This window comes from Hermetia illucens, chromosome 1 (assembly GCF_905115235.1).
Source record: "Hermetia illucens chromosome 1, iHerIll2.2.curated.20191125, whole genome shotgun sequence".
NCBI lineage: Eukaryota > Metazoa > Arthropoda > Insecta > Diptera > Stratiomyidae > Hermetia > Hermetia illucens.
The window spans coordinates 58,428,943-58,442,304 of record NC_051849.1 but is presented as its reverse complement, the minus strand read 5'-3'; the positions used below and the strand labels follow the sequence as shown (position 1 = coordinate 58,442,304).

Here is a 13,362-nt window from a genome sequence, read left to right as displayed (position 1 = left end):
ATCCTCTTACGACGAATTTAAGGGGGGGTCCCCATACATGCAAAAGGGGGGTGTAAATTTTTTTTTCATCAAATATAGTCAATTGGGGTATCAAATTAAAGGCCTCGGTTAGTACTTTTCGAAGCCGGTATTAGCTTTGACTTTTTCTGAAAAGGTGGGGAGTGCGGGGGGTCGAAAGTGGTCATTTTTTTAACGAACCCATTCTCAGGAATTACCAAACCGAAAAATCTGAAAAAGATCAGGGGGCTGCCACTATATGGTGCCGAGGCTCCGAAATACCCTCCATATCGATCTCTGTTCAAATAAAGTTAATAATAGTATATTACTATAATTTTTAGTAATTGACAGGAAAACCCCCCTTAAGTTCACCGTAGAATCACAAAATTTTGCAGCAAGGTAGGCTACAGTATAGATCATGATCCTGCCAAATTTGGTGAAAATCGCACTATTACTAACAAAGTTATACTAGGTCAAATCTGCGCTCTTCTGCAAATTGAAGACTATGAATGTCAACATGACTTGAAAGTGGCTATTTTCACATAATATATGCATATTTTACGTGCTACATGCTAATGGGACAAATGCACACCCAAATCTCATTATAAAAGAAATATACAAAACCTTTCATACCTGAAGCGTCTAGCTTCCGGTTTTCCGACTTGTTTTTAACTTCCTGCAGGATTATTAGGTTAAGTTCCATAGATTTATAACCTGAGATTAAGTTAGCCGCTAAGGTTACTTTTAAGTATTTTTTGAAACTATGATGTCCATATTTATTAATAGACAAGTCGGAAAGCCGGAAACTGAACGGTATGAAAGGTTTTGCGTTTTTCTTATATAAAAATCTTTTAATGGTCAGTTGACGAATTTGTATTTATAATAGCTTGTAATGTTTATGGATTTAGATTATAAGACCATTCACTTTAATTTGACACTGACATTCAAAGTGCATGAACTATCATATTTCTTTTCAAATAGTTGGGTTGAGTAGTTTCTGAGAACGAGTCATTGAAGTTATTGACCATTTTAGGACCCCCGCACTCCTCCCCTTTGTAACCAATGTCAAAACTAATATCAGCTTCGTAAAGTACTAATCGAGACCTTTCATTTGATACCCCAGCGACCTTTTGCATGCAAGGGATCCCCCTCCCCCCCTAAAATTCAACGTATAACTACGTTACTCCCTCCATGCAATGGGGTTCACAGGTCGTTCCACTTACCGAATTTCGTAGTAATAGGAATAATCGTTTTTGAGATATAAGGTGTGACAGACAGACAAACAGACAGACAGCAACCCGATTTCAATAAGGTTTTGTTTTACATAAAACCTTAAAAATGTCCTTCCAATGTTGTGTAAAAGATACTCAGTAGATGCAGCATATACCACCTTTCCTGTCAAATTTATAAGAGAAATGACTGGGCGATTCAAAGTTTCTAGGATGATATAGTATGGTAGAGTACAATGATCTGGAACCCTGTTTATACTATCATCAGAAAAATAGTTCTTTACGTCGCAGAACACATACTCTTGATTAAATCATTAAATAAACAGTAGACAAACTGTCAGTGCAAGGAAGACATCCTGTCAAAAAACCGAGGAAAATTAGGACGATTCCAGGAATTCAGGGAGCAAGATAAATTAAAAAGATATCTTAGAAGGACCCTGTTAAATACCAAAGTTTGACCTAGATATCGTTGATGATAAAGATAAACTGAAGATATCTTATAAGTAGATTGATTGCTTTGGCCCGTGTGCATGTATGTATGATAGAGCCAAATAACCAGATTGAATTTATATCTTTGTTGGTAATAAATGCACAATGATTAGTGATTTTGCAAAGTTTTCCCATTTCTATTAAAATCAATTAAATTTTGCAGCTCTGGGCGCTCTTAAGTAAAACTGTTAAAACGATGCAAATGACTAGAACCACGATGCATAATATATGCATCGTATATTCGCCTATAAAGCGGATTCATAAAGTCTCATAATGATAAATTGATAATGCTGGATAGTGAGAAAAAACCCTTCTTCTCGTTGGGAACCGGACTCATCTACGCAGATGTTCTTTGGAAAAGGCTTTCCTTCAAATGTAAGCTTGTACTACGTAAATACCGGCATGTGATACTTGAATGATTTGCAATTTACTGATGGAAACATGAAATATTCGGGGGAAATCGTGATTTATAAATCGATACCTTCTAGCACAAGTATGCTAAGAACATTGTGCACCGAAAATATTACTTACAAAACAGTTATCTGCTCGAGTGTCTCTAAGTTTGACCCGAATGAGGCAAGCAAATAATCATATGTTTCCTCTACTATACTTATGGAAAATTGAATTATGTGCAGAAATAACACAGAAAAAGAAACCCAATTTTCTTATTGAACAGTGAAACTGCCACTTAGCACACTTTTGCACGAAGTATCAAAATAGTATTTTTAAAGGGCGCGAATGAAATGGTCTTATCAGTATGTATGTGCATATAGTATGTTGCCATGTATTATCGATTTCCAGGGACAAATTTTGTTGTACACTATGACCTTCCAGCCTAACATTACCCAAACTATTCCTTCATTCGTTTCGGAGCAGAAGTCTTTTACCTGAACCACGTGACTGAACCTAGCGTAAATTCAGATTTTTTTATGAGAGACAGTAAGCTTGGTTAGAATCCTGCAGAAAAACATCTCTTCACATCCTTACAAGGGAAACCACTTTACAATTTAGAAAATGCGGGTATCTTAACAAATCTAGGAAGTGCGCTACTGAAGGACGCATACGAAGGAAGAAAAATAATAAGGAAAATACTTCAGAACAAAACGTATTTGTCTTTTCTCCCTTTTTGAAATCGTGTTCGGTTGCGCCATTTTGTTCTATCAAAGGGCTGATCTGGATGCAGTTGTGTGGCCTTCAGATCCCCATCCAGCGTATCAGGCCATCGTTTTTCCGCTCGACCTTTTTGTCGTTTACCACTGGCCTGCCTTTTGGTCGTTCACCGTTTTTCTACAATCAACCACATATCGATCAGAGAAAATGTTTAATGTGATCAAGGCGTGCCACGCCACTATTTTCATCTCCATTACCGCAAGACGCCGCTCATTGTCTTTTATAGTGGGTAAACATTCAGAACCATAAAGGAGGAAAGGGTGGACGAAATTGCGGTAAATTTTAGATTTAAGACGTTCGCTGATACGTCGAACATAGAGAACACCAGTTGTGGAACGCTACTTCATCCAGGTTGCGCTCAGTTCTGGGGAGGTCACTGCCACGGACAATATCAGAGATCATTTTGCTATTAGAAGCTAGGAAAACATCATCTGAATAAAGCAGTGTTGGATGTCCCTTGTAACAGTGTCCATAACAAGAACCAAGAGGGGTGGTGAGAGAGCGCTTCCTTTTTAAACCCCAACAGAGACACGAAGCGATTTTCATACACCCGTGGCACTTCGAACTTTACTTTTCATATCGTGGTAGAGCAATTTAATCTAGCGCACGAGTTCTTCTAGTACTAGGTGCTGTCGGAGAGCATACCACATGAGTTTGTGTGGCACACATTCAAACGCTTACTCCAGATCGAGTTATGCAATGTAAAGAGAAGGATGCCTCTCACGATGAGTAACCACGCAGCGTGTATGGCGTTAGTAGTTCCACAGTTCTTTACAAACCCGGGTTGATTCACGGTTATTTGGACGATTTTGCGAATACGATTGTCAAAAATCTTCATGGTTTGGACAGCATGATGAATCTTTAAATATTTTGAAGCTTTTACAGAGTCTTATAATGATTCCAAAGCAGAAAACTGTGCTCCCTGTGAACGGAAGCCACCAGACAATAATAATTAATTTTTACCTGAACCGTCTTAAACAAGAAGGCTTCTCTTAAATCAAGCTAACATCCGTGCTGAAAAATTGACATATTACCGTAACTCTAAAAGGAGAAAATCCGTCAAGCCAGGGCCACCATCAAATTCGGGAGAAAACAGGGGTGTCAATGCTTCCATTCCAAAGTAATAATGCACTAGAATCCCGATAATTCGTATGGTCAAGCGACTGACCATTTGGTACGAAATATCGGGATTATCATTTATCGGGAGTGAAAAATAAAAGAAAATTAACTGTGGATGTTGTACACGGAGTGGATCAATACGTGTGCTACGCTTTGAATGGGCAGTCCCTTAGTTCTAAAAGAAACATGCCTAAATCAACCGTTGTTGGGTGGTTGCCAGTTGGCTGCTGCCAAATTTGACCAAGCAGTGGTTTGTATTGTATTTAAGGGCCATTAGATGTTAGCAACTGTATGAATTTTATCAGAAATGGAAATTATGCAATCATCAGGGTTTTACTAAAGGTTGCGATGCCTAACACTAATGAAGGAAGTTGTTCCCGAAATTTTCGCCTCTGCGAAGAAGAAACAACCTTACTCGCGAAAGAATGACGTCGCTGTTTAATTATCCTGATCGGTACAAATACTGGAATATGCGTTCTGGTCGAACATTGTTTGCTCAAAAAAAAAAAGCAATCACAGACACACAGTTTTCCAGAAGAAGGAAAAGTTGACTGACGGTTTCGTCCAGGGCAGAGTTCGTCTGAGCCCGTCACCAAGTGGGTACGAACTCAGGACTCTCAGCATCCTCAGCAAAAGGGCACAATATTTCTGTAAGGACGCGGTGCGACTTTCCCTTAACAGAATAAAATCCTCAACAAAAAATTCACTTCGGCCTGGTTTAGGTCTGAACTTATGACGGATTTTACTTGAATAATATTCGTACCTATTATGCGTTTACGATTAAATATAAATGTAGCGATTACCATCTGTCGTTACTTTCGGTCACGCTGCTCCCAGGGCAAAGGTAAGGCAGCGTCTGATGAGTCGCCTCTACCCTGGACGAAACCGTCAGTCAACTTTTTTTTTTAGTATGAAGAATCAATAACTGAATTCTAAAGTGGCACCGGACATTCCGAAATTTCAATTGAGACCTTTACACCCGGAAAAATTTTAAAAATCCATAGCATCATGTTGACCAATCTAAGTTTAAAGGGTGTAAAAACATGTAGGGAGCATGGAATATCACATGGTTCAGTCGTTTCAGTTTTGAATAATTGAGTTTAGGAAGTTTATTAGCGAAATACGACCCGCAAAAGGATCTTTATGACAACTTCAAAAGAGCTACGACGACAAAAGGGAACATTATAACAACTTATTGGGTCGGTACACGAACGATTTGAAGAAAGATTTCCGAGAAGAAAATACTTTTCCATGAAGGCAGTGCAAAGGTACATTTGTGTTCAAACTCTTTGGCGAAATAAAACGATTATAAACTCTCCATACTCTCCGGATTTAATTGCAGAGGAAGATTTGCACTTTTTTAATTTGAATTAGTTACGCAGAAAGAGATTTGCCTATTTCGATGACCATAATAAATCTTATTATTTGGGATTGAAAAATCAGAAAATTCCTGTATGAAGCATACAAGGCTAAATTGACGCTATAGGTCCTTAACTCATGCGTCGATAACAAATGTGAAATTTATCAAAAATTGTTAAGCTATATAGAGGCGATGGCAGACTCAATTATCTGGGAGAGCAGGCTCTGTCCAATCGGCCAGTTTAACTTTAGCAAACGGAGTCTTAAACTGTTGATCACCTAACACCGGACATGTTTTACTGCCTGTTCTATAAGCGAACTCTTGGCCGCGTTCGAGAGAAGAATGCTCCGAAGAATTTTTGGCCCCCTACATGAGGATGGACGATTCCGTAGACTACACAATGAAAAAATCTATGAGTGATACCATGACCGTCCGGTTGTGAATAAAATCCGGCTCAATAGGTTACGGTGGGCGGGTCACTTAATCCGTATGGATGAGGATGATCCCACCCGGAAAGTCTATAAGGGCAATATCTATGGTAGAAAAAGAAGACGAGACAGACCCTGCCTAAGATGGAGCGATAGCGTAGGTCAGGACGCCAGACAGCTTTTAGGAATATCGAATTGGTGGACCTCGGCGCAAAACCGGAATGTCTGGAGTTCCTTATTGAGGCAGGCCTAGACCGGATACCGGTTGTTGCGCCGTTGATGATGATGTTCTATAAGCGTTGTTAAATTTCCTTCACTTCTCTGAGAATCATAAAGAATCCATACAGTTTATTGTCCTAATTCTTATCTTTTCCTACTTGCACTTTCAATAAGACTACGCTCCAGTTTCACCTAATTTGGTTAAGTGATAAGCGTACGGTATATGACCACCACAAAAACGAATACAAACATCCATGACGCAACCAAGATTAGAAACCGAAATTGAGCAAGCATCACATCATCATAGACGATTTGGATTGCTTTAATTTTCCTGATTAGACCTTTCAATCTTTTTCCGCAGTCCTTGCCAATATAATATTTTAAAAACGAAATTTTTGGAAGGTCGCGGATTAAATGTCATTGGAGGCAGAGGGATTTGTAAAGCAGCTGGATGTCGAATTTCAGTCGACATTTAAGTATCTCAGTCAAATCAGGATAATAATCACGCGCGAACGCAATTCTGCTCACATTCCCTCTTCTAAAGTGCCGTTGTCCTGTAATGTACCGTTAAGTTCTTGAATGAAGTGCTCTAATACGCTTCAAGGCCTTGATCCAAATGGATTGTGTCGCCAACGATGCTTATTATTATAAAATTATCCGCCAAGCGATAGTCCTAGCTACCTCTGGTGTTATGATTTTATTCGCTCTTTTTTACCTCAAGGCGCCGTTCATTGTCTTTTATAGTCGGCCAACACTCAGAACCATAGAGGGCGACAGGACGGTTGGCATTACGATAAATTTTAGATATGAGACGTTCGTTGATATGTCGATCACAAAGAACACCAGTTGTGGAATGCCACTTCATCCAGGTTGCGTTAATGTGTGAAGCAATTTTATTATGCAGTTCTCCCTTGGCGGATAGCATTGACCCGAGATATTTAAATCGGCCAGTTCTGGGCAGGTCACTACCGCTAACAGAGCTGAGCGATTTAAATATCTCGAGTGAATACTATCAGCCAATAGAGAACTGCGTTATGCTCCTTACATTGGGAAACACAAAACCTTTTATGCCTGAAGCGTTAAATTTCCGGTTTCCCGAATTGTTATATTTTGAGGGACAAGCGTGGTGCGTTCTATTTTCTGCATATATGGATATTTCGGGAGATAGGGGCTCACTTCTTCAGTTCGTTTTCCAAACTACAATCCATGATGAAAGTTCACCAGAAGAATCGAACCGTCGAAACCAATGCTAAATTCACAAAATAATAGATAATAAATCGGCATTGTGGCGAGATAGTTCCTGTCCCACCACAACGGATCTGCTATTCAGCCTTGAAAATTTGAGTTTTGTCCGAAAAAATCGACTTGAAATTTGTACTCAAAGGAAGCCTTTTTGGCACCATACTGACTAGCATCATAATTGGGATCGTTATGTTTACTAAATTTGTTGCTTTGTAAAGATCTCGACTAAATCCTTACGTTCAACTGATGGAGACTTTATTCCCGTGTATAGATCTTCCCTAGCAAATCGGAAAAGCAAATTTAAAGCATATTTCTTTCCGAACTTAACTCTGTTCCTAAACCACTTTCTATGCTGGCCTTCTTCCTTGCACCCTCATATTTCGGGGTGTTTAAAGAGCTACCTCAAACTGCATCTCTCTTGCCAAGTCAAATGCGGCTGGTATAACAATGGAATCCCGATAATTCATACATCTATTATTCGTATTTCCGTCTAATTCAGTTAAATTTGTCAGTCCCTAGAGTTAATTTGCGTAATTGCGCGGTGTTTCTAGCGATTATTATATTATGATTCTCAGCAAGTGGTTCCCGAAATATCGGTAAAGTCTTGTTAGCACTGATGAACGGAACAAGTGGTTTCCGAAGTATCGGTATTTGCAAAAAAAAATTCTCCACTAGCGAATAGAAAAAAACAAGTTTTATTATTTCAAATAGTTTTCTTTAGTTTTCAATCCCGATATTTCGTCAGTCCCAAATCGTCAGTCCCTTGATCGTACAAATTATCGGGATTCTACTGTATTAAAAAGGGTACCGCATAGCGTTGAAAGTTGCTCCAAGAGGGAGATCTGAATTATTTCAGGAGAAGGTCATCGATTCTGATATATCCTCCAATGCGTAGAGCGGTAAAAAGAGCTCTTTAAACACCTCCAAATATGAGAGAAGCAAAGAAGAAGGCTCTGGAGCAGAGGGACTGGTGACTTGACTTCTAGGAAATGGCATGCTTCTTTCCCTAAGATGTTTGTAGTATTTTTTGTTAAAAACCCTACCTTATTGAAAAAGCCACTGTCGAATGAAGAGCTAAAATCTGATGAGGCGATCCCTGTTGAAACCTATCGAATACAATTTGTGCCAAAAACAGTCAGTGTGAGTAAAAGTATGAAGAAGTAATAATGAAGTTAAATTCACTAGAAAACACTGCCAATGGGGCGTGCCTTCTGGTAATGCAACCCTTTTACCTATAATAGTAGTAAAAAAATTTGAACCCTGGTGAGCCCCCTCCTTGCATAATCTGCGTACTTTCATTAAAGCCCGGTCGGGGGAAAATCGCTCCCTCCCCTCCCCCCCTCAACGGGGCTTCATTTGTAAATCACCGGAGAAAACAAGCCGTTCTCTTGTTATCAGCCAGAAATACAGGGGAAAATGTCAACTGCTGATGGTCAACAAAGTATTCTTTCCAATTTCTTCGACAAGCAAATGCAAAGAAATTCTATTGGAGACGCCGTTTTCGATATTTCTAGAACAACCTCACCCCTTCCTCAGCGCTAGGTGTGCGCCTGAGGAAGGAAATAAATTGTTCCCGAAATATCGGTATATGCATGAATAAAAACTTTACTAGCGACAGAAATGGCGTCTCTAATAAAATTTCTTTACTTTCTTCGGTGGAAGCCTCGTAAATTACACATTAATCGAAGTAAATTTTGAAAAAGAAGACATGAGAAACCGCGCTTCAGATAAAGCGATGATATAGGTCAGGTCGCCAGATAACTTTTAAGGATATCGAAATGGTGGACTTCGGCTCAAATTTGAAATGTCTGGAGTTCCTCATTAAGGCAGGCCTTGCCTACCAGTTGTTCCATGGTTTATGATGATGAAATTTTATTCCCCGGAAAATATTTGATTTTTTGTGAATGAGCACTAAAGCTATTCCCCTGAAGCAGATTGAAATCTACCTAAGTTTGCAGTACTTTTAAGATATGTTTACAATAGGTTACGTTGAGGAAATGAAAAAACAATAGCCCCACACGTTGAGGTGAGGTTAATCGTATTTTACTATACCCTGAAACGTCTGTTCAGAGGGCTTTCACGAATCTTAAGACGTCTTCAAAAAGCAGGGAATGCGCGGACTTCCTGTTGGAGAAGGCCTATCCTAGGTATCTTCATCTAAAGCCTGATAAAACCGAGCCGTTGTATATGAAGTACAGGCACTGTTCTCCACGCTTTGGTTGCAGCCGAGTTTACCAACCGATTTTTTCCAGGTCATAGTTTAGGAATCTTGCTATAGTTAGCGGTCGTTCGCTCTGGAAACTGTGTCATTTCTGCTGTAGTTATGGGAAACCTCCTGTTTCCAAACTTCCAAGACCACATGGACTGTAACTGCTTCTCGAGAAATGGTTGTTATGTTAGCCGAGGGAACAACCGTAAAGAACGTATTGAGATGAGAATTCGAGTGTTTAATATCAGCGCTGCCCCATAAAGTGATTGCAAAAGCACTTTCATGAGAATAGATGGTCCTCTGAGATCGGCAGGACTGTCAGACAGTCTTGAACTTTGGAAACAAGTCATTTTACATGTTTAATGGACTCATAGGATCACGCGATCCACTTTTCCAGAAGCAAAGATTGCTCGGTTAGCCCCAGCACCATCGAGTAGTCCTCAGGCGCTAACTTGTGGAAATTGACGCAGTTGCAATTTTAAAAAGCTAAACAACATCTATTAACTGACTTCTGCGGTAGACTTGTTAGTAGCAACATTGTTGAGCCTCTGCAAGTTTTCAAATGAAAATGGTCTGATTACATGGACACGAAATATCCTCTGGGGAATTATCATCGAAATCAGAAATATGATTCAGACTCTTCCCGAAATGGATCATTTGAGATAAAATGAAGGAAGATCATTTATTGCAGAGCTTCTGTCGTTAATAAGTTGTGATTAAACCATAAATAAAATTTAAAAAAAGGAGTTTTTAGGATTCCTTGTAAAATGGTGTTATTGTGAAAAAGAACTGTCAATGATTATGACTCAATCATGCACTTTAGTAAATCATCATTTTATATGAGAATATCTCTGAATGAAAATGAAGTCCAATTTTTAAATCCTCCACCCTTGTCACAGCTGCTTCTGCCCTTGTTCAGGTACTGGGTCACCCGATTACCGAGTAGATTTGGCACCGATATCCAGAAAAGGCGGAAGAGGTCATAATGGTTATCATCCAACACCCTTTCAGGAAATCCAAACTTTATTGCATCAGCAGTACTAGGAATGAGCGTTTAATTTGTAAAATCTTATTGTCATAATAAATGGTGACTGCCCCGAAATGCACTTTTCCATGTAATCCATCAAAAACATGAAGGATCGTTGCAAAGTGTTCAGTGTTGAAAACTAGTCATTTGCGCAGGTAGGGAAAGCTGACACTGCAGCGGACCTCTCCCACCCCTTCGTTGTCAATTAGCAAAACACTCGACAGCCTACTTACCATGGCTGAATCATCGCCTAAATCCAAATCCCTTTCACTGCTGCGGCCAACATCCATTTCTTGCTTAATCTGCTGATATGGAAATCGCTTGATCGGTGGTCCACCACTTTCAACGCCGACACCACTGAGTTTACCTGCCAGGCACGCCACTGTGGCAAATTTTACACGGAACCGTTCCCGTACGCAAAACACAAACAACCGTGTGAGGGCAGGTAAACAAAATGTACTGCGAATTTATTTGATTCCTTGAATTGCACTCCCGGGGTCAGTCGATTCAGCGGGTAGAGTTTGCAGGTGAAAGCATCTCTGGCTTGTTGAGCAATTTTTCGCAACAGACTGTAGGAGCAGAGTTGTGAGGTGAAATGTATTTGTTTTGTTTATTTCGTACACCAGGAAACTGATCAGGGGAGGGTTGGATGGCACGAAACCTCTTGAAGTCCTAACTCGGTTGGAGAAAAAGTTGGGTAGAATTCTAGCCACCACGGCACTCACGCACTCCAAAACGACACCAGACTCACAGCCCAAATCACGGCTGAGTGCACTTCAGTCGCGGATCCGCGGGAACGCACGGCGAAATCCTTCACTGGAAGTGTTTAGTCAAATTCCTGGACACAGCCAGGCAACGCGATCAACACTAACGACACTAGCGTCTCGGCATCCCTTCGCACATTCGACGAACGGAAGTAAACGACGCGAGCAAGATATCAAAATGTTTTTATCGGCGGATATCAAAAATCCAAATTGCGACGAACTACCTGACGCGACGATTCACTCACGAATGACTTGAACCGGTAATCGCCCCGAAACAAGCGGAACCGGACCGAAACCCGAACTGCCCCGAACGCCGCCAAATCACCTAAAACAGCCCGAACGCTGCCGAGCACGAGCAGAACGCTACGATTCGTCGGTGGCACGCTCGTCATCGAATCGAGTCGTTGGCCAGTCGGCGTCGAGCTTAAAATTGGCGTCGTTGCATTCCATCCGTTCCCCTACTCGCCTTTGTAGGCCAATCGAATCGATATAAAACGCCTATCGATGGGGGCGTGTCATCAGATGCGAGTTGATCAGATAAAAAATTCAAAATGAAGACGTGAATCTGGGATCGAAGGTGAATGGGAAGCGAGTGTGGCTTGACGGGCATGGGAAGCGCCTGGCGAGGTGATTGTTGTGCGTTAGCATTCGGCGGTCGTTGCGTTGTCGGCGCTAGGCGAGTGGCGAAATGTGCGTAGCATCTGTTGCGATTGTTGGTGCACGGCGAAAGTCCCGTTGCGAATGATGCACTCCCGCTGACTATGTGCGAGGCAAGGCATTGACGAAAATCATTGGAATCGCTGATGAGGTTTTTGTTTATTGAGTTGAAACGAATGATGGTGATTGCAATCTGAGAAAATTCCTAATTCAAATATTTAAAAAAAGATACAATTCGACAATGGAGGAGTTTTTTGTAAGTTTTCATTCTCATGTCCTTAAACCAAGTACTTTCTGTGGCGTTGGCTTCTTTTAATTTTAGAAATTTCATGTACAATCCTTTCTATCCTCCCAAGTTCCCCTTTGGAAAAATCGACTGACTAAAAATTTGTTTGAAATTTTTACCTTTTTCGCCTTAGCTGGATTTTTTGATGCACACATACACATAGCAGAAAAAATCTGCGTTCACCCACTAAATTTTTCATAAATTGCGGATAACTTATTAAATTTTTGCTGAAATTGATTTCTGGTTTCTCATTTATTTTAAGGAACTGAAGGAACCAGTGAAAAAGTTCAAGTTTGGTTGAAAGTTTATTTTATTAATGTAGTTATGTAAATATGAAACTATATAAATTTATAATGAAAAATAATACAGAAAGGAAAAGTTATATTTTGTTCGTTTTGAAAAATAATCAGTAGTTTGCTTTTGGGACAGTGACTTTCATCTAGCATTGTCCAGTGAATGTTCGATGGTAATTAGAGCTGAAAAGGACTCATCACTGGTTTTCGTTCGGAAGACGTAGTGACAGTTGGAATATGTTCCCTTTCGTTGTCTTCTTCGTCCTCATCTTGGCAGGTTAATTCCAACAATTCAACTTCGCTTGGGGCATCGCAAACACCGATTTCATCGTCAACAAATATTCTTAAAGGTCAACTCATCTCAGTTAGGTAGAAGTCCCCACCCTAAATCTGATGAAATAAAATTCGTAATTTCTCTTTTTGATGAGAGCTTTGCATTTCCTCTCTGTATATCAAACCCGCACTCTCCGAAGCAGTTATAAAAGGTAGTAGGGGTGACAGTTTCCCAGGCCTTATCAATTATAGTTATGACAATTTTAAACTGTTAAGTTCGATTTCGTCTATTTCAATACTATCCAACACAACTGAAACAACTTCTCTGCGTTAGGGGGTTTTACAATTTTTAGATGATGCCCTGGTCATATCCTTTTAACCAAGGTCAACCATTCATTGAATAATTCTGTCATCACCCACGATTTTTTGTTCGAGCGATAAATTGTAGGAAGCGATTTCATTCCCTTGAAACAGCGTGGTTTTGTAGATTTCCCTACTATAAGTGGTTTTAATTTTTGGATTCATCAATGTTAGAGGCTAGAAGGACAATTACACTGTGCTTGCTTAGTTTCATTATCATCATCAACGGCGCGAAAATCA

The 13,362-nt window shown here is 40.1% G+C and overlaps 1 protein-coding gene across 2 annotated transcripts in view; it reads right to left on the bottom strand.

The window, feature by feature from the left end:
• LOC119661661 (protein dead ringer) overlaps positions 1-12,562 on the bottom strand; it is a 219,741-nt gene extending 207,179 nt beyond the window's left edge. For both annotated transcript variants that reach the window (XM_038071094.1, XM_038071095.1), the window contains exon 1: positions 10,723-12,562. In XM_038071094.1, the coding sequence (XP_037927022.1) occupies positions 10,723-10,779 (57 nt within the window). In that variant the 5' untranslated portion in view covers positions 10,780-12,562. The remainder of the gene's footprint in view (positions 1-10,722) is intronic.
• Between the last annotated feature and the right edge of the window lie 800 nt (positions 12,563-13,362).